The sequence below is a fragment of the Camellia sinensis genome, chromosome 14 (assembly GCF_055761805.1).
Source record: "Camellia sinensis isolate YWXY chromosome 14, ASM5576180v1, whole genome shotgun sequence".
NCBI classification, from domain to species: Eukaryota; Viridiplantae; Streptophyta; class Magnoliopsida; order Ericales; family Theaceae; genus Camellia; species Camellia sinensis.
In genome coordinates, this window is record NC_138974.1 from 33362482 (window position 1) to 33387696 (window position 25215).

The 25215-nt window shown below is 34.3% G+C and overlaps 2 protein-coding genes across 2 annotated transcripts; one reads left to right on the plus strand and one right to left on the minus strand.

Annotated features, from left to right (window-relative positions):
- Positions 1-6774: 6774 nt before the first annotated feature.
- Positions 6775-14437, minus strand: LOC114317654 (Acyl-CoA N-acyltransferases (NAT) superfamily protein). Its single transcript, XM_028264422.2, has 6 exons — positions 14240-14437; positions 14037-14127; positions 11901-12033; positions 9824-9893; positions 7251-7311; positions 6775-7160 (listed from the first exon to the last, which is right to left on the minus strand). The coding sequence occupies exons 1-6, from the start codon at positions 14315-14317 to the stop codon at positions 7069-7071; spliced, it is 525 nt and encodes a 174-aa protein (XP_028120223.1). The 5' UTR covers positions 14318-14437; the 3' UTR covers positions 6775-7068.
- A 294-nt stretch (positions 14438-14731) lies between these two features.
- On the plus strand, positions 14732-18599 carry LOC114317653 (splicing factor Prp18 family protein). The gene is made up of 2 exons (XM_028264421.2): positions 14732-15696; positions 17945-18599. The coding sequence occupies exons 1-2, from the start codon at positions 14848-14850 to the stop codon at positions 18365-18367; spliced, it is 1272 nt and encodes a 423-aa protein (XP_028120222.2). The 5' UTR covers positions 14732-14847; the 3' UTR covers positions 18368-18599.
- Positions 18600-25215: the final 6616 nt, after the last annotated feature.

Below are 25215 nucleotides of genomic sequence, written 5' to 3' on the forward strand. Positions count from 1 at the left end.
TCGAACTATATTTCCAACCGTCGAACTGCTCCTCCATGATCGCTAATCATGTTGCCTTGTAATTAGCCCACTATGCTATCACTTGCAGTTAGACTTCCCTCCTAAATTTGAATTTAAATGTGAGTAACCGTTGAAGCCACATCACCTTGCCTATCTTTGTTGATCCACTGCTACTCAGATCTCATAATAACCAATACTAACTGCCACGTATACAATCAGGATCGAAAACTTGACTAGCCTCCCTGTATTACCCTTATTTTGCCACGCGTCGAATTGTAATTGGCTTGTACAAAATATGTAGCCAACAAATCCATTAAGTCCTAAATAAAATTATTTGCTCATTCAAGTCATATTAATTTTTAATAGTCCAATTTATCTGTCTAAGACTTCCTCATAGCTGCCAAACATCATTACTGTCTTCATTCTCTCTCTCTTTACAGTTGCAATTTGAAGTTACGCAACTTCAAATGGGTAATAATTGAAAATTACAAATTTAAAAATGAACAACAAGAAAGAAGATAAAGATCTGAAAACCCATTATTTAACAATGAACTCAACGAGCATCGTTGAAAGAAATATGCTATCTGTATCATAGAATCAACGCAGAGACAGGGAAAAGCAAGTGTTGATCAAATGTTCTTATTATTACCAGATTGAAGTGTACAAGAAACATTTGACACCAGGACTATATATTAGCCATCAAGTGACCCAAAAGAAAACATGAGTGTTAAGCCAGACAATCACATTATTAAGCCAGAAACAAAAATTGTAGGATCATTAAAGTTCAAAAATTGAACCAAGAACAGGTCAAAGTACACAGATCACACCAGGGCTTCGAATCGAATCCCAAATTGCAACCTTCCAAGTAAAAAAGTTCACCGGATCTAAAATTGTAACCCTATGTACTCAACTATATTGTTCTTCTGAATTCTAATTTGAAATTGAGAAATTTCTCAAAATTGATAATTATAAATTTCTTAGTTTTGATAATATTCTTAGTTCATACTAGAAAAAATTTAGAAATTTCTTAGTTTTGATAATTATAAATTGAGAATATTCTCAGTTTTAAAATTAAGAACATTCTCAGTTTTGGGATTAAATGGCAAAACGTCTTTTTACCTAAAAATGGAACTTAATGGTTCCAAAACTTTTTGACAGGACCTAAGCTACCACCAAACATGTAGATAGGACTTTTTGGTAATTAATCCAAAAAGATATAACAATATCTAAATTTGAATTATGATTTAGTAATATAATTATCTATTTTTCTTGATATATATTTATGAAAATTTTAAATCACTTAGTAAGACAAATTAATTAATTTACTAAAATTATTGTTTTTTCAATTTATAAAATACCTTAAAAAAAACTATTGACTGAGTTATTTATTTAATTATTTTAGAAATAATAAGTATCCCTTAATTTATGGATTTTCAAATGGAAAGATAATAAAAATATTTCATAATCTCTCCATCCTAATCTCTCTTACTAATTTTCAAAAAAAAAATATTAAAATTTGTCTTCCTTCTCTCCTCCCTAAAAAATCAGATAATATTTTTCATGAAAATTGATGATATCTATTTATATCTTATATATTATATTATAACATAAAAATTAAAAAATAAAATAAAAACTAAAAATTAGATATACAAACAAATAAAATTAATAAATATGAGTTTTATTTATTCAGTTAAAATCTTTCTTTTGCATCTCAATATCTAATTTTAAATTTTAAATTTTTTTAAAGTTTATCTAAACAAATCTAATTTGAAAATATTTTCCACAATCATACTTTAAACCAATAAAACTCACATGTCTATCGCATATCTAACTCACATTATAACTTACCTAAATAATAATAATTAAAAACAAATAGAAATCACAGATAAATTAAATGAAAAACTTATAAACCCACAATTCCATCTTAAATAAATTGGAAAAAAAAATAGAAACCACACAAAAATTAAATAAGAATTTAGATATGAATCTAAAAAAAATATGACAATATCTAAATTTGAATTATAATTTAGTAATATAGTTATCTATTTTTCTGATTTATATCTATCAAAATTTTAAATCACTTAATGGGACAAATTAATCAATTTTCAAGTCTTATTTAAAGAATAATTTGATTAGTCATCCCAACTTCTAAACTTTACAAATACCGACAGAAGAGCTAACAAATTGGGTTAGGTAAGGTCTAAGTTGTTAGAGATAACATTTTCCCACTCCATAAATTTATTTGTTTTTTAATTTTATTTTTTTCCCTGTGTCATTCTATTTCTTTGCTATTGGTTTGGTTTTGGTTTCGGTTTTAGTAAGGTTTATATGTTTGTTTATAGATTTACATGATGGAGAAGAATTATTAGTAATAGAAATATCATATTAATTATTGTTAAATATTACTTCACTTCACATTTAACAATAAAATTGTATATTTGTCTTAATTATAACTTTTAAATTTGTATATTTTCATAACAAGAAGAGGTATGTCATAACTCATTTAATCAGGTTTAACTATTTTTTAATACAAATTATCAAAATTGAACTAAATAGATTTACAACAATGATTCGTCCCTCTGATTTTGGAGTTCTAATTGAGTATTAATGAGGTGAAAATTTAAAAAAAAAAAAAAAAAAAACTAAGGCCAAAACATCACATCAATTGGTGGAGCTCACCCCTAGAGCTTCTTTAGAGCTCATTATTTAGAGCTTCCAAATATTTTTCATACATTAATATATATATATATATATATATATATATATATATATATATATATTAATTTTTTTAAACTAATAATTTAAAAATTTATAAACATAAAAGTTAACTAATAAATTTTATGTATACCATAAGATAAAATATTAAACTATTTCAAGATAATTATAATGATTTTTTTTTTTAATTTATAAAGTCTCGTGCATGGCACGGATTACCACTTGTATTTCAAAAAAAAATGTAAATATACATATATTTCTGTGCAAATCACATTAAATTTAAATTTACATTATACATTTTATGATTTTGATATTTTTAAAATGATCTTTTCGAGAATATCACTTTTGTAAATATAGATATATTTTGGAACCTAGTTTATTTATATCATTTCAGTTATATATATATATATATATATATTATCAAGAAAGTGAAAATTTTATTAAAAATATGAAATTACAGGTATAGAAAGATATAATGTATCGAGAGACATTCACACAATATAAAATATCCCTACTACTACTACTTGCAAACATACAATCAACCTCTCAACCGCATGAATTTTTTTTTTTTTTTTTTTTAAAGAAAAACAAAACAAGATTTTCCTGGAAGTTAAGAAGCACTTAACGAAAGGGACTGGCTTTCCTCTAGTCTGTGATTGGATTGAAGGGTACTGTTGGGCTATGAGGGTCCATCATGGGTTTCGTTTTGATAATCTGAATTGTTTAATGTGTAAAACTCGTCGAGTACTATATGTTTGTAAAACATCACGTTGATCAGATATCGATAACTGCGTGATCAAATCAGTTTTGTATAATAAAAAAAAATAGACGGTGAAAAAATAAACTGTTGATAAAAATTTGATCCGATGAGATAGCTATCGATATCCGATTAACATAATTTTTTACAGACATATAGTACTCGATGAATTCTACACATTGAACTGTTTGAATTATAAAAATGGGATCCATAATAGACCTCCACAAATCTAACAATATCTTTTAATCTGATCACGGACTAAAAAAAGCCCAACCCAAAAACAAAAAGCTTGAATCCCTCGACCCAACACAACAGGCCTCTTGTCACTACAACTCAACTCTCAATGCACAGCTCAACTACTCCCAAGGATGTCTCCCACGCCTACCCCCTCCGCCGGCCGAAACAATCATTACCGAAAAATGAGAGAGAAAGAGAGATGTTGACCTCATGAGAAGTGTCTGCATGGGCATGGGCTTGGGCCATCGAATAATGAGGGAAGGAAAGGTGTTTTGAAATCTGGATTTGATAGCCCACTACGATTATTGCATTCCATTTTAATTAATTTAGACAACAAAATTTATTATATTTATATTAGTGTTTAAAAAATGATATAAAAAAATATTTATTTGTCATTGGTGAAAAGAACCACATTGGCATGTGATATTCTCTGACAAAGTTAAGAAAAGAGCTACAAAAATAATGAAAATGGTAGAGATGCTCGTAAACCATTTATAATTTAATTTACAATGACGTAATTTAATGAATGTTTGTTTTTGATTAGTTAAACTTTCAATGATATAAGACTTACTATTCTTATCACATTATTATTGTGAATGTATTTATGAGTGTAAGATATAAATCTCTTATATTGTTAAAAAAATAATAGTTATACGAGAAAATCGGAAAACATACAAAGGTAAAAAAATAATAAAAAATTTAAAAAAATAAATAAGAAAAGAGAAAAAGATAGGGAAGTAAGGGGTTGTTTGGAGTCTCTTAAATAAATGTACTTTTTATCTTTTTAGACTAAAAAATTGAGAAAAAAATATGAATGTTTGGGCTAACTTTTTAACTTTTTATGAAAAAATGTGTATTAAAAAATTGTATAAATTAGTATGTAGGAAAAAATTAAGATTAGAAATTGTGCAACCATAATTTTTGACTTTTGGTGAATAGTGATAACTTTTTAACTTTTTAATTTTTTATAAACTTGTCAAACTTGACCTAAGAATCAGAGTAGAAAAGCAAACGGATGGCATTGTTTTGGAAGGAAACCCATTTTAGTACAATGGCCATTTCCAATGTCGACCACTACTGCTTTCTCACTCTTCGATTCCCATGTTTTGTCTTTGTTTTGTCTTTTTGTTTTTGTTTTTGATTTTAATTTTGATTTTGAAAAATGTTTGGAAGGATGAATTGAACATCCTTAATTTATCTTGAATGACATAAAATAGATCATATGAAAAGGTGAATCCATCCTCCTCATCTCTTTTCTTTCTGTTTTTCATCTCATGAAGAAACAAAATGATGGTATTATATTAAGAAAGAAACAAAATGATGGTATTATATTAAGAAATGTAGCATAGTTATTTTGATTTTGTTTGGTTCATAATTTGTTGATGTGCTACTGCGGCGAACATGCATCTATCACTGGTCCCACCCTACCACGCCAATAATGCCATTCGAGCAGATAATCTCGAATGCTGCACTTCTGCTGCTTTGATTATTGTGTTATTCTTGTTTACACAAAAACCCAACACAAAAATGTTTATGAATTGTTAATATAAAAAAACAAAATTTGTTAAGATAATATTAGAAACTCAAAAATGCTATTAAAATTTTTATAAAATATTTTATATGGGTGTGAGACTCACATTATATGAGTCTTATGTGGATTTCATACCGATGTGAGGCATTTAGTAGAAATTTTAGTAAAACTTTTGAAATTTCTAACATTTTTGATTTGTTAATATAATGCACTTTTTTCTATAATAAAAAAAATATTCATCTATTTGTTTCTCATTTTGTATTAGTTTAGTTTATATGTTTATAGTCTTATTATTTATTAGGGTAATGTTAGAGATATCAAATTTTTTACTAAATAAATGACTAAATATTTCACATGAGTGTGAAGTCTACAAAAGTATAAATCCACATCCATATGAGATATTTAATTATTTATTTGATAGAAAATTTATAACATTTTCCTATTTATTATTTTGTTTTCCTCTCCACTTTAAAGTCCTACCCTTAGTGGCTAGCGTTGGGACCCGTTTGGCCTTTGAGATTTTGTCATGACTTTGTCAGAGTTGCAAGTATAAAATATATATATATATATATATATATTGATCCAGAAGGACTGATATCCAGGCCTCATTTTTAAAAATTATTAAAAAAAATTAAAAAGTCATCAATTCATATCATAAAGTTAAAAATTTTCTTTTCTCTCTACTTTTTACAGATTTTTTCGTAAAAAATTAAAAAATCATCCCAAACATACTAATTTTTTTTAACTCAAATTTTAGTCAAATAATTAAAAAATTATTAAATTAACCTAATCCCAAACGATGCCTCAATATTCATGCATCTTGAGGACTACACCATGTGAAAGTGAAAGAATGCCTATTTCTAATTCTCTCCGTCTGCTTGAGTTATTTTATTTTATTTTTTTTCCAGCTTTTGTTTTTCTTCCCTTATCTATTCTCTTTTATTCAGCTTTGTTTCACTCTACCCATACATATTACAATAAAAATGCGTTGTGTACACATGAGATAACCCTCCCCAAACCCCCTACGACATTTGTGTGGGCAAACTTGGTCTTATAATTGAATTAATAACACAACAAAATAAATAATTCAATTTTGGTTAAGAAAATTAAAATTAATATTAATATTCATGAGAACATAACATGCCCCGTAGGAGGGCCAATCGAATCCTAAGAAAAGGATGAAATACAAAATAAAAGATTAAAAACAAATTCGGATTAATTAGTTAAAACACAAAATTAACACACAAAAATTTCAGTCCCTCTTCATAATCTTAAAACAATCTAACCTTGGGATAGAGTACACAACTCAAAGGAATTAACAATCTTAAAACTAACCATTGTAAGAATGATGATCCCATTAAATCTGGTCTGCCCAAACATAGCCATAAGAGTGGCATGAGTCTTGTGCACTAAGGTAGTATGTGATTCACTGGAATTAAATAGGTCACAGTAATCATTCTATCAAAATGTTCATCTAATAATAGGAAACTAGCAACACCATACAACCTAGGAGCCAAAGATGCAACAACCTCAGTGAAAACACCAACTCTGTCCACATTAACAATTAGAAATGTTAACAAATAAAAGGCTAGATCAAGCAACATATGCCCATTCAACGTCTAGTGACAACCAAAACGTTCAAAAACAACATATTAACCCCCAAACTATTCGGTTGTGATGAACAACTAACATACACATTTCCATACCATTTTCCATACGTCAAAAACCTACAATCAGCTCATGATGCCTGACCTCTCATCTCTGAAAGCACCAAACACTCAATGGTTCCATCAAACTCTTTGGGCAAAAATGCTCAAAGACAACAGATTTAATCATACTCCAATTCATCTGGAGTGACAGGTCTTTTGAGGGGGATAACTGATTTCTTCTCAACATCGCGAGACAATGCTTTCCTCATATCTGAAATCAATTCAAATTGAAGGTGAGAGAGGCAGTGAAGGTTGTTACAAAGCGGACTAGAGAATTCTATGAATGCACACACGGACTCACCTAAACCGTCTTCCTCCCCAGAGTAATACCGCAGTACCCGTCTATAGATTATATAACCAAGCTGAAAAGTAGCAAGGTGAGCATGATCACAGTTAATAACAGTAACCATTATAGATATTTACCAAATGCCTCATTTAACAAAATATCCCTTGCATGAATTAGAACTATCAGCATCCACAAATTAGTGATACGTGTAAATTGAACAAGTTATTAGTTTCAAACAACAATTTGAGCAAACAATCAACTGTGAGCACTGTCCATCAGATGGTTATTGTCCAGCAACCACCTATCCCCCCAACCTAGTATTCTTTATATGTTTTTAACTAACCTAAAGATCATATGAGAATAAAAAATTCAGATATTTATTTTTAACTGTAGAATGTGGTTCCCCAGCCACCTATGCATGTAGGCCTCCCTCTTAGTGAATCGAAGAGTGGTTTAAGATCCAATGTCTTATTTTTATTTTTTATTTTTATTTATTTTTATGGTGTTTTAAGATCCAATGGTTGGTAGCTTAAAAAGTGATAGAAAACTCAAACAAAGTCCCGGCAGGTAAGGGACCACAAGGTTGAGTTTGGATCTATGTTACGTGGATCGTTCCGGTACGTGGAACGGGAACGGAAACGGGAACGTGGTACGCCCTGAGTTGCACGAAGCGGGAGCGGGAGTGAGGAAGCGTGAGCCGATAGAAGTTTCTTTGGTTGGGAGCGCCTCGAGGAGCGATAATATATATATATATATATATATATTTTTAATAGTTATTTTTAAAATATATTTATTATATAAAGGCGAGTTAAATCGTTATTTTTAAATATATTTATTATTTTTATCTTAGGTATTATTTTTATTGATAATATTTTTAATTTATTTATATAATTATTTTTATTTTTAATTGATATATATTATAAATAAAAAATATAACAAATAAGGAATAATAAAATATGTTAAAATAAATAAAAGATAAAAATTGGATGATTTGTTTTATAGATTTTATTTGATTTTTTTATTATTATATTCGATTTAATTAGATTTATTATTATATAACAAATTATATTATTTATTATATTTATTATATGTTAAAAACGGAAGGGGGAGACAGAACACATATCAACAAAAGAGAGAGAGAGAGAGAGAGAGAGAGAGAGAGAGAGGGGGAAGAAGAAGAAGAAAGTGAGCAAATCGAAGGCGATGACGAGAAGATCGAAGGCAATGACGAGAAGATCGAAGGGGAGAGCGAAGGTGAGCAGATCGCGAGACAAGAGCGGATCTAAGGCAAAGTCAACGTCGTATGTCGATGTCGCAGGTCCAGGTGATGTCGAAGGTCGACATCGATGTCGAAGGAGAAGGCGACAGAGAGACCAGGTTTTTCTCTCTCTCTCTCTCTCTCTCTCTCTCTCTCTCTTCCCTTTACGATCCCATCTTGGACTGAATCACGTTTCTCTCTCCACAGAAACAAGATTCTTACAAGTTTCTTTCTAGGAAACGCGGAATCACGATTCTTACTCAGAATCGCCACTTGGTTGCACGATTCCTGCAACTAAGGGTACGCCACATGCCCTAAAATGTAGTATAATACTGGTAGACTAGTATATATTACACTTAAAAATTTAAAGTACTTCTAGAGTAATTTTCTAATTATTAGGCATCCATTACGACAAAAAAAAATTTATGTTTTGTTTTGTCATGTCAAAACTTAACTCACCTTAAATTTTAGTTCTTTATATTTGATTTTTTTCCTCCTAAAAAAACATTTAAGGAAATATTTTGGAAAAAGCTTTTGAGATTGCTTCAAATCACTAAATTTACTGTTTTGAAATGGAAGTGTACCATGCTTTGGAACGTGCGTACCAATACGTAATTTACTAGGATATTAGTTTTTTATGGTAACACAGGTTTGGATATGTTGAAAGAGGAGAATGATTTAAAGACTCAACCCATAAACATCATAAATACAAACCCCTTTATGGGTGCTTCAAAGACTAAGAGAGAAATGCAACAGGTTGGGGGATAGGTGGTCGCAGAAAAAAATTATGTCAATTCAACTATCAACAAGGGATTGTAATGCAGAATTTTTGTGCTTCTTCTAATGGGTGATTGTTTTATTTTTACTAATTTATTTTTCTTTCAAGGCTTCCAGATGTCCTCGTCTCTATAGTCTATACATATTACGACAGACCTACTTATTAATTTTCAAAAGATATAACCAATCCAGCCTTGTAAAAGTTTGTGACAGGTAAAACATACACAAACTCAAACACAATCAAATGAAGTTACAAAATTTGGGGAATTATATTCCACATTATCTTATATTTTGATAAGGAGGCATAGTTTGTGACAGGTAAAACATACACAAACACAATCAAAAATTATATTCCTCATTATCTTATATTTCAATAAGGAGGCTTACATGCCAATGTTGGTACAACTACTGAAGTGAAAGAAGATCCACTTCAGAAGAAACAAAAATTGCTAGTTCTATAGCACATATTTAGCATGCTTCCCAAAATTCACAACTCAAGTTAAAATTGATATGAACAATAGAATCTGTCAAGAAGAAGTTGCGAGACCATTACCTTTTCATACATCTTTATGGCTGGAGTGTTTGATGCTCTCACAAAGAGGTCCACAAAGTAAGCCTTATCACTGCCAGAAGAAAGTTATGCTTATTTACCAAAGTCAAGAGAACATCTACATGAATTGTGAGATCCACCAATGTAAGACCATAACTCATAAAACCAATAATTGCAGCATAGTATGGTGAGTGACGAAAAATACACAGCGTAGATCACAAAAATATGGAAACATGAGATTATCTATTTATTCACATCCCAAATTTTTTTGTATAGTGAAACCAAAATCGCAAAACTACCACGTTAAGAAATATATATATATATATATATATATATATATATATATTTTCTGTGTCAAAACGAAGAGAAGTAACCATGATTCTCGGTGTCCACTTCCTATACATTTTTTTATCTAGAAAGTTAAGGGTTCAATCCTTGCCAAATGCAAATATTGATTACTTCTCCCCTATCATGACTCTTTGTTGTATTTTTATTTCTTCCCAATATGTTAAGATGGTTTGATCATGTACAATGAAGACCTATAGATGAAACGGTAAGGAAGAGCGATATGACCACCATAAATGGATAACATAGGGAGAGGAAAGACCTAAACTACAAAAGATGTGATAGTGAAAAAAGATATGAATTTATTTAATTTAACTAGACATATAGCACTTGATAGAGCATAATGGAGAAAAATGATTTATGTAGGTGACCCTACTTGATTAGGGCACAAAGCTTGATTTGGTTATGGGCACTTTCTAAAGTGGGATGGTTGTTGTTTGTTTCTTCCCATTATGGGGGTTGGTTGTTGGACTATTGTCCAGATCTTTCTCTTCGTATCATAAATAATCTCTTCCTAATTGACAAATATATATATATATGATGATGACGACGATGATAATGATCTTTCGTGAATGAGTACTAAAACATCAAAAGGGAATACAAACTATTGCATTATTGGACAAGAATGATAAGTATAGATATGATATGAACATGAAAGTGTCTTACGTTAAAGATGGTAAAATGTGAGGGGAAGATCAAAAATAAATGAGACAGAGGGAAAGGCATGTTACAATAAATTAAATATAAGTATGCTTAGATCAACTATTATACAAGATAGGATTCATGCAGCAGACCCAGCTAGTGGGACAAAGGGTTTTTTGAGTCAGGTTGGGTATTCATACCATCCCCAACCTTCACAATCAATTTAAGTCGCTAGTCATGACATAGGCTTATCAATGTGCACAGTGATTCTAGTGTACCCTTAAAAGATATAAAAATGAGGGAAGATTCAAAGAAATTCAGAAGGAGAATGAACTACAGCCATAACTATTGGCCATTTCAACAATGCTTCCAGCAAAAGTTAGTATACAGGGCCTGAAGAAGCCATAAGAGCTCAATCAATAGTCTTTGCATAACAAATTAAACACACCTAAAACTACCATAGTCTTCTCAAGAAATAGGCCAAATTAAACACACCTAAAACGAAGAGTTATAGCCTCATACCGCTCCAGCATCCTCTAATCAATGCTTAAAGCATATAGATATGCACAAAAATACACAAGATTCATATGGCTACATATATGGTATAATCTCAAAAGCATGTAGCGCTCATAACTTGATTTTAGAATCTGTGATCTCTTCATATTCCCAAGATTTTACAAGTTTGAGGACCCAAACATTTATTTAATCCGAAAGTATTGAGCACCATATATGCATATATTAACTAGTTATACTGTTAGTAAGAACAAAAGATACAACCAAAAGAAACATAATACAACATTGCTGAAGGGGCTGCTCAATAGATGTTGATTGCATCATGAAGAAGGACCCATTCCTTAGCTGCAGAAGCATAGGATGAATAGATCCAAGGGGAAAAAATTAACAAATCCAAAGCATATAATAAATTTAAATTCTTTAACTAGCAAGAGCAATACAAGACAACAAATTAAAATTTTCACTAAACTGAATAAAAAAATGTCTCCAAAAGCATTTGTATGATGTAAGTTTCAGTTTCAAAGTAAGAAGATGCAGCTACGTAAAAGAATTTATTTTATTTAATGCATTTCGCCCTTACATCTTGTCACTTATTTCTTCGAGCAGGTTCATCAGCTTCTTGGCCAATTGCTGCCTGCGATATTCAGGAGCAACAGTAACTGCAGTTACATGGCCATGCCAAGACTCACCTTGCCCTTCAACTTTTCCCATAACTGCAAATAAGTTAATGTTATAAGCAATAAAAAAAAAAGGGATCGATATTAGCAAAAGCACCAGCAAAAATGGTGGTAAGCTAGTGTTATCAATTCATTTTTTACACATTCCATCTATACGAATATACTAGTTAACAAAAATCAGGGAAACCTTTAACCTAGTAAAGAGATCAAAATGTATTATATTCCTAAGTAGTTAAAAACTAAGCAGCGCATTCTTATAATAGAGCATAAAAAATTCATTTTCAGAAGGGAAAAAAAAAAAAGTCTTAGCATTGAGCTTTATTCACAACGCAGGAGCATTGCTGGATAGCATGCTTTCCACAATAATCCAAGGTCACTAGAGGATGGAGAGGGTAACTTAGCATTGAGCTTTATTCACATGAAGTGCCAATCCAAGCCTTCATTTTTTCTGCTACATAGCCCAAATTTTTACTATTGCAGCACTGAGTGTGCCCTGTACACATGCTACACTGAAAAGACGAAAAATAAAAAAGAACATATGTTGGACCGGTGGAGTTAAAAACCAAGTACACTTTGCACATTATGGACAAAAACTTTGCCTGCGTTTGGTTGTGTTTTGTAAATGTGATTTGAGAGTATGAGTTTTATTTTGAGTTTGTGTGTTGTAGAATTATGATTTGAGTGTAGAAAATTTGTTTGGTAAAGAGTTTTGAAAATAGTTTTGGAAAAGAGGTTTGATTTGAGTGGGGAATTGTTGATGTGACATTTGAAATGTGATACAAAAATTTACAACTCATAACTAAACATACAACTCAAAATTATTTTAAAACACATAAAAAAAATTTAAAAATTTAGAAAATATTTTTCCCGGGTATGTAAATCAATTGCCAAAAAAAAAAAAAAAAAAAATCTAGAATTCAGAGGACATCCGGGTGGACATCCGGGTGGTCTTCCGGGTGGACTTCCTCAGGCAAAATTTTGACAAAAAACGCAGCCTGTGCATCAGAGTTCTCTGCAGAGAGTGTGGAAAATTGATTTCAAAACCATAACCAAACATCATACTCAAACACACGTGTAGAAAATTGATTACAAATCACAACCAAACAGAGCCTTTTTCTATCATTTCTGTCCCAAAAAAAATACTGAATTCGAAATATCAGTTCGGTTCCTAGTAGTGATAAAATAAAGACCAATAAAAGCATATATACTCCTTTCATTAATACATGAGGAAGCATAGCCTCTGCACCAACATTAACTTAGCAAATCACTATGAAGGCTTCATGGTTTTGTTTGTAATTTACCTGTATGCTTTTCAAGGTAAAATATTCCTTACACCAAGTGGAACAAGCAATATATAACTCTATGCAGAAGGAAAGAATTCTCATCTTCAAACAATTTGACCAAATATGTTCAGTGCTAATTCTAAGTCATTTTCAAATCCAATTTCTTTAACCATCACTCATTCGCGATTAGAAATAAGCTTTAGCACATGTTTCAAAGTTAAACGTTTACCGGACAAATTATGTAAACAATAAGTTCCAAGTAGAGTTAGATTGATTCTACTTTCCACACATGTTTTTACAATTTCTTCCCGTTGATGGTATAAGTTTGTGTGTTCCTTCAGAGTTTGTGCTTTAAGTAGTTGTACCTTCTACGCAAAAGGCCTCAGTTTACATTTATGTGGAACAAGGATCTGCTAGAGCGCAGGTGAGATTTGTGTTGTTGTGACGAATGCCAATCTTCACATCAGTGCGTCGGTTTAAATATATATATTATTTAAATTGAAATATGTTTTGAAATGGAAACATATAATATGGTGCATGTCTTGTAGTGTGGAATGGAATGAACTTTTTATTGGAAAATTACTTGAGTGATGGTATGTAAGTCTAGATGATTTTCTTAATTTTTATCAAAGATGCTAGCATGACATCTTAGCTAATAATTTTGAAAACTCAAAACAAAACAGACAAAATGGAACTACAAATATTTATATAAAAAAAATATATACAAAAGAATGGGAGAGAAAGCTGAAAGCTTACTGTATCCCATTATTCGATTTCCAGGAGCTTCAGCGACATGGAAATAGTCTGGCCATCTTGCGAGATAGGTCATGTAGAACGACATGTTGAACTGCAATCATCAAATCAAATCAAATCATAAAACTAACACATTCCAAATTCTAATGATCTCCATAACTCATAATAGATGAAACAAAAATATAAATAAAGCTTAAGGAAATTACAGTTTCAGTGAGATGATCAAGATTCACAGATGCGAATCGAAGAAGATCGTTGCAGCAAAATCTTCGAATCGTCGTCATCTCTCTTCTCTTTCTGTGTGCTATGGGCAAATTAAAACCCTAGGCAGTCTTTGAAGTGTACTCTCGACCGGCCGGTCTACTTGACCCATTGACTATTCAATATGTCGGTGTAGGAACATACTGGGTTCGTTTGGTTTGTATTTTTAAAAAAATTTTGGGAAATTTTTTTTACAAATAAGTTTTTAAAAGTAATCAAACCAAACAAATTTTCTCAAAAAAATTTCTTATAACTTGTAAACCAAACAAGTTTTCCAAACAAATCTCTCTCTCACACACATCAAATCAATCACTTGTTTCAAAACTCTCTCTCAAAATAATTTTCCAAACATCTTTTGAAAAAAACCAAACCAAACAACTTTTCGTACTTTTTATCTCTAAAACACATCTCTCAAACACAAACCAAACATACCCATTATTATATGGACCCGGTTTAAACCGGAAAGAAACAAAAGACGCATATCGTGGACTTGTTTGCGAAATACCCAATTGCTTCGGAGAAGAAGAAGATCGAGAGAGAAACCCTAAACACCATGGATATCCTGAAGCAAGAATTGATGAAGAAGCGGCAGAGCCTGTCGCAAGACGTCGGAGGCAGGAAATTCTTCAAACGATCTGAAATCGAACAGAAACGAATCCAAAGGCTCCGAGAGGAAGAAAAGCGCGAATCAGAAGCCAAAGCTCAAAAACAACAGCAACGGCAAGGTAATCAACAACACAACTCCTCTCTCAATTCCGCATCAAACCCTAATTCCAATTCCGAAACCTCCAAATCCAAGGCCGAGTCCGCCAATTCTTCATCTTCCAAAGCCCTAACCGACGAGCAGAAGATCGACGAACTCAATCTCCCCAAGCAAGAAGTTATTCGCCGCCTCCGATTGCTCAAACAGCCGGTCACGCTGTTTGGGGAAGACGATGAGGCGAGACTTGATCGGTTGAAGTACGTGTTGAAGGCTGGGATGTTTGAGGTTGATGATAGCGATATGACTGAAGGGCAAACGAACGATTTCTTGCGCGATATTGTAGAGTTGAAGAAGAGGCAGAAATCGGGGATTTTGAGCGATCGGAAGAGGAAGCCGATGGAAGATGGGGGGGAGGATAAGGAGGGAGGCGGCGGGGATGAGGATATGAGTGGGGATGGGAATTCGTCGGGTGGTGTGGATCATGATAAGGATTTGAAGCGGATGAAGTCGAATTTCGACGATTTGTGTGATGAAGATAAGATTCTTGTGTTCTTCAAGAGACTGTTGATTGAGTGGAAGCAGGAGCTTGATGAGATGGGTGAGGCGGAGAAGAGGACGGCTAAAGGGAAGTCCATTGTTGCGACGTTTAAGCAGTGTGCTAGGTACTTGAATCCATTGTTCAAGTTCTGCAGGAAGAAGGTAACTGATTAATTTAATTACATTCAATGCTTTAACACCGTCTTGTTTCACTGGTGTGTTTAGTTTGAGAAATACAGTTTACATGCGTGCTTCTAGTTGATATAGCAATATTACATGAAATAGAATAGTTTTATTGTGATTCAATTCTTTGGAGATACAATTTTTGAGTTTCATGAATCTGTTAGAAATTATTTTACCTATATTTTGAATAGTTTGTGAATATTATTTGTCCACATATGGGTGGTTAGGCAATTCCTTTACCTCATCAGTGAACTATGGATGATACAATCACACAATCAAACCACCAGAGGCGGATAAAGATAGTACCAAGGCAGCATTATAAGAGATAGAGAATGTGGCAGGGTTCTTGAGGTTGATTCAGTGATAACAAGTGGCCCGATCCCCTCGGTAAGACAATTGGGGATTTCACGCCCCAAGATCCTGTCTAGGTTCCCTTGTCGAGGATCTCCATTCCTGGGACCTCTTGACATGGGATCTCTATACCTTAGCCTTCTTTAGCCAACAGCCCATGGAGATTCCTTACCTTAGCATTTCAGGTATCTTCAAAGATATCAAAGTATCATGTCTTTGGTCGGTAAGCTTCTCTCTTTCTCTCTCTAAGATTGGTCAAGAGAATCGAGTACCCTTGACGCTCCATTGACTCTTACCTCCAAGCCACAATTCTTCAAAGATTCCATGCAGAGATCCTAGGTCCTGCTCCTAGCCTAGGTAGTTGTTCTAAGATTAAGTTGTGAGGGAAATAGCTGATTGTTAAGTGGGTTTGAGCTCACTTGTTGAGGCAAGGCAAGGCTATTCGGAGAGAGTGAGGGGACAATTCAGGGGGGCATTTTAAGAAAGGAGATTCAAAAAGGATGATCCAAAGGGAACAATCCAAAAAGAGAGATCTAGAGAGGGTTGCCACATAAGAAATCCATACACGTACCTACAAGGTCCAAATCTCAAACAAGAGGTTTCAAGAGAGATGCAAGCAGATAAAAGAGAATTGCAGAAAAAGAAAACAGAACTAGCTTATCGAACAAAGCACATCACAAGATCTCAATAACCCAAAACGAATATGTAGAAAGAGAATAAGGAGAACCATGGCCCAACAGGGTTAAGCTCAATCTAAAAAACTTGAAGTGAAACCTTAGTTCTCACAATGAAGCTCCTAGCAAAAATAGGAGAACACTAGCTCCACATCATCCACAAGATCTGTAAAAACTTCAGTGAGTAAAAGACCCATAGGTGAGAAGATAACCTCAGCATGGAACCAAGTAACTTCATCAAATTGGTTGTTGGATACAGAGTTGGAAATTTGTCAATTTCTGCTGATCAAACAAAATTTCTCTCCCACGTGGAAAATGTCTGAAAAAGGAAGCCTAATAAACTAGTAATTTGAGACTAAAATTGAACAATTTGGAAATCCATCAAGAGTTTAGAGAAAATTTTGCAATTTTGGAAACCAACTTGGAAACATGAGGTCGAAAGCAGGATTGGAAGTCAGTCCCTTGGACTGGCTGATACTTACTAATCCGAATCTTGTTTTAAATTTCATGGATTGAAACTAATATGTTCAGTGCCCAGTGGGCCTGGGGATCTATTCTTGATATTTTATTGATTACATAGTGCTGTTAGAATTCTTTTGAACAGAGCGGAAAGTGTCCCAGTCCTTTTGAAGATGTTTACTGGATATGAACCTGTGTGGGGTATCCTTTTGGTAAGTGTTAGCATGTAAGTTGGTAGTATTGTGATTGCACCGTGCTGCTTTAAACTTGAGAGAGCCCATTTCATACCCTACTTGTTAGCACCAATTAATTGAATTGTTTTAGACTTGAGTTGACCCTTTTTCATCTTGTTCTAACTTTCAATATTCCCATTAGCATCTTCTCATCTCCTGTTTGTAGACAAATACTGAATAGTTTTTTCTGTAGTTGGGAATCAGTGGTTGTTAATCCTTCACTCAATCAATTTTTGGTTGGGTTTTGTTTAGTGTTTTAGTACATGTAGAGGTATATAGGGTGCTTTTCTTTTCCTTTCTTTTTCGTATACAGATAGCATTCCTTAATACCTCTTCCTAATTAATTTACTTTCAAACAAATATTTTTTAATTAATCCGACTTGACTTATCAACAAAAATGTTTCCATTAGATTCATATTATTTGCCAGTACCCTGATTCATGTGTTTAGAACATTGCAATGGTACGAAAAGGAATTGTATCACCAAACTCATGATGCATGCCATTTGTAGGTTCTTCCGGACGATATTCGGCAGGCATTGATGTTGATGGTCGAGTGCTGCATGAGGCGAGACTACTTGGCTGCAATGGATCATTACATCAGGATGGCTATTGGAAATGCACCTTGGCCTATTGGAGTTACTATGGTTGGTATCCACGAACGTTCAGCGCGTGAGAAAATCTACACCAATAGTGTTGCCCACATTATGAATGATGAGACGACTCGCAAGTACCTGCAATCGGTCAAGAGATTGATGACATTTTGCCAGCGGCGGTATCCAACAATGCCATCCAAGGCAGTCGAGTTCAACAGCTTGGCAAATGGTAGCGACTTACATTCGTTGTTAGCAGAAGAGAGGTCTTCTTCTTCTGGAGCATCTAATCAAGCCTCGGATGAAATACTTCGGCTAATGTCGGCCCCAAAGGATAGCTAGTTATAATGTGATGGTCTCTGATGGAGTCAATTTGAACTGGGTGTTGTGCTTAATGCACTTTTATGTGTGCTATGTATATTATGGTCAAGTTCTGTGTTCCAAGCTTGGTTGCTTAAACCTTGTTTGCATGGCAACTAGGGAAAGGAATGTTTGGATGGCACAAGTAATATGTGATATTGACTGTTAACACTTATTTTTCTTTTTCTTTTAATCATGAGCTTTGATTAGTTAAGTTTGTTTGGGCTTTTATCCTTGTGCATTTATTTGTTTATGAAACAGAGTTTTCACAAGCAACATTTTTTTAAGGAAATGATAAGTTGGTTGAATTGCTGTCTAAAAGACCATGTGAAAAAAAGAAAAAAGGTTGGCCCTTTTTTATTTTGGGCTTTTGCACCTCCATCTGTTGCTAGCAGAAAATTTGTCAATTGCATCCTAACTTTAATAATACGGTAAATTACATCCATCTTCTTGATATTTAAAAAATATATATAAATTCTATAATTTTAATATAATTATATTAAATTTTTTAAAATTTAATTCACGTAACATTTTTTTTTTTTTTAATTCAGAATTCTTTAATTATTGATGAAAAAATGATGTAATATTTACCTTTGTTTCTTCACATCTATATAGTTTTGGTTTTTGTACTATACTCAAAAGAATATAGTTTTGGTTTTTGTACTCTACTCAAAAGAATATCAGTGTAATTATCTAAAAATATATTTTAAAAAAAAATTATATTTAATTTATCTTTAATAATAATATCACATCAACAATAACACGCAATAAAGTTTGAGGAAAAATTATTAGTTAGTTCAGGGACATTACGTAATTATACTCTTGACTAATTACAAACTCTCTTATTTCTTTATTTTTTTTAAACATTAATATAAAATTATAAGTCATACATTCTCTATCAATTAGAATGCGCGTATTTTGAGGCCCTTTTGAGGAGTAGATTATAATTCACTTTTCAAATTATAACCCACTTCCTCTTTTATAAAAAAATAATTTATAAATAATTTTTAATCAAAAAAATTAATTATAACTATCTACCCTAGATAGTCATGGATCAACCACTAACTTCTCAAAGTTGAGATCGAAGTACAATGGAGAATGGAATTAATTAGGTAAGGTGTTCAGTCTATATGATTTGATTTAAGTACACCAGGGTTCAAGTACAACATGAGTTTGGTGAAGTGCTTAATGTATGAGTTGACTTAAATGGGTTTTTGAGTTATTAAGGCATTTCTCATGCTATTTGCCATAATATTATTATTATTGTTATAATTTGATAATAAATAGTAATAATTTGTCAAATTATAGTAATATTACTCTAATGATACACATGTTATTTTAGTAAATTTTAACCAAGTTTTCCTCAAAATTTGTAAGTGTTGTTTGGATATATATTTTTTATTAATTTTTTTATTATTTTTTGTCTTTTTTTTAGTATTTTTTTATTATTTTTTGTCTTTTGTAACATTTTTTTAACCGTTTATAATATATATATATATATATATATATATATATAATTCACCCTCACCGTTGGATCTTTATATAATCCAACGACTTAGATCAACTTCTAGAATCATCTTCCCCTCTCTTCCCAAGTCCCTCTCTCCCTCTTTTTCACTCTTACCTCTTCGTTTCTCTTTCTCTTTAACTTTCTCTCACTCTTTCTCTCACTCATCATCTACCACCGATCACCTCATCACCGATCCTCATCACTGATTACCGATCACCGACTCTCACCTCTCTGTTTCTCTTTCTCTTCAGCTTTCTCTCACTCCTTCTCTCACTCATCACCGATCACTGATCCTCATCACCTCTCTAATGATGAACCTCTCCTTCTCTCTCGCCCTTCAAATCTTAAATTGCTCAAGAAACCTGAAACCCATGAAATCGAAGATAAAGACAAAGATAATAAGGCACAAATAAACCGTAAATCATCAATGCCCCTCTATCCCTTTATAGGATCTATCATTCTGACGAAGATCAGTCCAACGAAGATAAAGATCAGTCCGATAAAGCCCTCTATTGATCAGTCCATCTCTCTGTCACAATCTGGGCATCTCTCACTTCTTGGTGTTCGACGATCCCTCCAAGTTTATCTTTCTTTATTTATTCTTAATATTTTTTTTTCTACAGCCATTTGGTATTGATGAAATTTGTTGAAATTTGTGAGATTTGTTGAAATTTGTTTCAAAGCTCTAAATTGATGACTTTTAAATTTTTTTTTAGACACACCTTGAAGTAACAAATTGGTGAATTCTATTTTTTTTACCAAAATGGTGAATTTCATTTTTGATAGGTCATTTCACACACCAAAAATAAATATTTAATTATACCAAATTCCTTTAAAAAATGATAAGTCCAGGTATCGATCCACAGGGACAATAGCGAAATTAAACTAATTTAAATGCTAAATCCCTAAATTAATTTTGATAAAACGATTGAGGGATTCATAAACTAATACTAATTAAATTAAATAAAGCGAATAAACTAGCAATTATAAAAGATGAATTTACTGATTTTGGAAAATTCCTAGGGCATTGAGTTCCCCACTAGTTACATAAATAAGGTTTCAATTTGAAATCAATTATGCTACGGTTCGAATGGAATAATACTTTGCAACTACAAGTTCGAAGCATTTATCAAGAAAATCATTACGTTCAATATACGGGAACGAATCATCTCAAGTAGTACGAATCGTTCACTCTAAACTAGGGTAGCGACATGACTCGTCCCTCGTAGTATGGTTTGTCTCATACCTTGAATATGAAATAATAGAAAACTATTGTATGAAAAACATTCAACAATCACAGAAAACCAATACTTGAAGAAATAGTGAAAAAAATATATATGAAACTTCTAAAACACCATACAATTGTTCAAACCTTTACATAATCAAAAATCAAAAGAGAAAACCTAATTACATAGCTAAGGTTTTATCAAAACCCTAGAAAATAAGAGCTTAGCCACTCATGGAGGAGTGGGGAGAGATGGAAGAGATGGAACCCTCTATGGGAATTTGCTTTGAAGATTGAGAATCACCTGCCTCCTCTTTCTCCTTCAAAATTTCAAAACCCTAATTGTAGACACCTCATTTTTGACCGCCCTTAAGACTTGGGCGTCACTAATTGCTTACTTGGTGGTGAAAATTGTGCAGTGCAAAGGTTCGATTCCTTCGGCAAGAGGAGAGTCAAATCCCAATCTTACACCTCATTTTGGACCAAAGCTATTTTGAATGATTTTTAGACCTTAAAACCCTCTATTTCAAAATATTTTTGAAATAAAGTTCCTACGATGTTTCGATGCTCGCATTTCGTTAAATGTTGCGTTTTTCGGTAAACCGAGCAAGGACAAAGTAGAAATGAATGAAAGAGAGATGAAATCTTTGAAAAATCTTTCAAAACACCTTGTTTAGAGGTTTGGAGTTGAAGAAAAGAGGAAAGGAGAGAAGAAAGCTAGTTCGGGAGAAGTTCGGCATAAATCCGGGTAGGATCGAAACTGAGCGGCTTCACCAAAACAGGCATAACTTTTTGCACAGTTGAAATTTTGATACAAGTCAACCACCATTGGAAAGCTTACTTCCGGGGATTCAATTTGGACACAAGAATAACCTGAAAAGGAGTCCAGATGAGGGCAATATATGCTTATTTGAAGTTGGACCTGGAAAGCATAATTTTTCCTGTCGACCAGAAAAGTGATCAGTCGACTCAAAAAGGTGATTGGTTGACCAAAAAAAGTGGCTGACCAACCACTAAGGTCCCAAACTCAGATATTTTGAAGATATTTTTCCTTCAACTGTCTTCAACAACCTCCAGCTGTCCTATAATCAGATATTTCAACCAAGCTCTTGCTTTTTGCTATATATGAAGCCAAATCTCATATATTCAAAAGGGTTAGAACATTTTGAAGGGTTAGAAAATTTGGGAGCTTCTCACTCTAGAATCCTCTCTCTCTAGAAGATTTGTGAGCAAATTCTTCCCTTTCTCTAGCATTCTCTCTTTCTCCTCTTGTTTTAGGCTTAGAAGTGAGAAATCCTTACATATTTGCATACACTTTCTTCATCAAAGTTGCATATCATTGGACTGAGGTCCCTTAGAACTTATTTTTGGGCTATTGAAGGGTCATTTGAGCCAAGAAAGTAGCTGTTTTGCTGTTGTGCATCAAGAGGTATATCTCTCTCCTTTTAAGCTTGTTTTGCACACTTGTTTCACCATCCTTTTTCCATTATTTTGGAATTTTTTTGGGGCTGGTTTTCAACTACAAAAAATTCTGATTTTCAGTCCTAAAAATGGTAGTTTAAGCCCCTTTGGTGTTAGGGGGTTGTCTCTCCCTTTGCTCTTTGGCTTGCAAAGCCTTTTGAGCCACCTTTCAAAGCTTTTGAAACCATCTTGTTTTGGCCCTTTAACCACTGAATTCCAGAGGAATTTCAGTGGTGGAAAGGTGGTTTTGAGGTCCCAAAAAGGGAGGGGTGGTCCCCTCTCCTCTTGTCTTGCTTGCTAGTGTTGTTGGCCTATCAAATGAGCATGTGTTTCTACTTCTTTGTGGCTTTGTTCAAGCACTTTTTTGTGACTTTTTGGACCTGCCATAACTCTATTTTGGGCTGGTTTGGTCACCTCTTGCATGTTTCATGTACTTGTAGTGCAATCTTGCCCATTAGCCTAGTGTACTTAGTGTTTTGGCCCTTCATGCTAGTTTGTCTTGGCTATACTCCATACATGTTTTAGCATTATTTAGACATGCTCTAGGACTTTTTTGGGTGTTCTTGGCCTTTTGGGGCTTGCTTTGTATAGCTATAGTGTAAATGGCTTCACTAGTCTTAAGTTTTGAGGCCACTACCATGCTATACTTGTGATGTTTGCATGCCTTGGCATCATTTGGCATGGTATTTTAGAGCTTATATCTTTGCCATACTCTCATGTTTATCACTCTTTAATTGTGTTTAAGAGTTGTGCCATTATGTCTTGTTTGTGAGCTAATACATAAGCATATCTTTCTTGCCATCTATGCTACGATTCTAGCATGTTTTTGCTCCTATTTTGACTTGCCTTAGGTCTGTTTTGAATGGTTGAGGCCATTTGAGCATTACTTAGTATGGTTGTACTATAAAGCCCTTGACTAACTTTGTGTTTCAAGCCTCTTGACATGCTTTCTTTGAGCTATTTGCATGATATAGCATCATTTAGCATGTAATTTCAGAGCATATACATGTGTCATATTCTCACTTCTTTGACTTTTTAAGTGCTTTTAAGAGTTAAGCCTTATGCCTCGTTTATGGGTCAATGCATGAGCATGCATTTTCTTACTTTTCATGCTATCATTTCAACTCATTTTTGCCACTATTTTGGCATGCATGAGGTATGTTTAGGGCTGGTTTAGTCCATTGAGCATTGTATTGCATGGTTGTAGTGTTGTGTCCTTCACTTGTTTTAATGCTCTTGGCCCCTTGACATGTCTTTCATGCATTGAGCTTACATGATAGAGTCTTGTAACATGCCAAGATTAGCATGTTGTTTGTTTAGGTTGTGTTTTGTAACGTTTACGTTTTCAGTTTATATTTACAAAAATTTTATAAACTGGTTTTTGTTTATTTTTTGTTTATTTTTAGAAAAACATAAACGACAAACGCGTTTGGTAATTGACAAAATGTTTAAAAAAATTTAAAAATATAAAAAAGAGTGAGAAATGACAAGTGGTGGTAAGTGGCGGCAGAAGAGGTGGTGGAAAGTGGTGACGGTGGGTGGTGTGTAGCTGGTGGTGGCGGGTGGGTGGGTGACGGTAGTGGGTGGTGTATGGTAGCGAGTGGATAGCGAGTGGGTGGTGATGGCGGCGAGTGGGTGGTGGTGGCTGGTAGGTGGCGGGTGGTGGTGGTGGTGGGTGGGTGGTTGGGTGGATGATGGTGGCTGGTGATGGGTGGTAGCGAGTGGATGGTGGTGGCAGGTGGGTGGCGGATGGCGGGTGGTAGTGGGTGACGGTGGCAGGTAGTGGGTGGCAGCGAGTGGGTGATAGTGGCAGGTGGGTGGCGGATGACGGGTGGTGGTGGGTGGTGGCGGGTGGGTGGTGATGGTAGGTGCGTGGGTGACGGTGGCAGGTGGGTGGCGGATGGCGGGTGGTGGGGGGTGGTGGTGGTAGGTGGGTGGGTGACGGTGGCGGGTGGTAGGTGGTAGCGAGTAAGTGGTGGTGGTGGTGGTGGCGGTGGGTGCTGGGTGGTGGTGGGTGCTGGGTGGTGGTGGTAGGTGGGTAGCAGATGGGTGGCGGGTGATGGTGGTGGTGGTGGGTGGGTAGGTGACGGTGACGGGTGGTAGGTGGTAGCGAGTGGGTAGTGGTGGTGGTGGGTGGGTGGGTGGATGACGGTGGCGGGTGGTAAGTGGTAGCAAGTGAGTGGTGGTGGTGGTGGTGGGCGGTGGTAGCAGGTGGGTAGCGAGTGGATGGTGGGTGATAGTGGTGGTGGTGGTGGCGGGTGGGTGGCAGGTGGCTAGTGGTGACGGGTGGTGGATGGTGGTGGCAGGTGGGTGGTGAGTGGTGGTGGCAAGTAGGTGGCGGGTGGTGGTGGTGGGCGATGGATTGTAGTGACGGGTGGTGGGTGGTGGCGGGTGGATGACAGGTAGGTGGTGGGTGGTGGTGGCAAGTGGATGGCAGGTGGGTGGTAGGTGGGTGGTGGTGGCGGGTGGTGGGTGGTGGTGGCAGGTGGGTGGTGAGTGGTGGTGGCAGGTAGTGGTGGGTGGTGGGTGGTGGTGGCAGAAGACGGTGGTGGAAAATGGTGGTGGGTGGTGGCTAGTGTTGGGTGGTAAAAAAAAAAAACTGAAAACTCAAAATGAAAACACATTTTTTGTGTT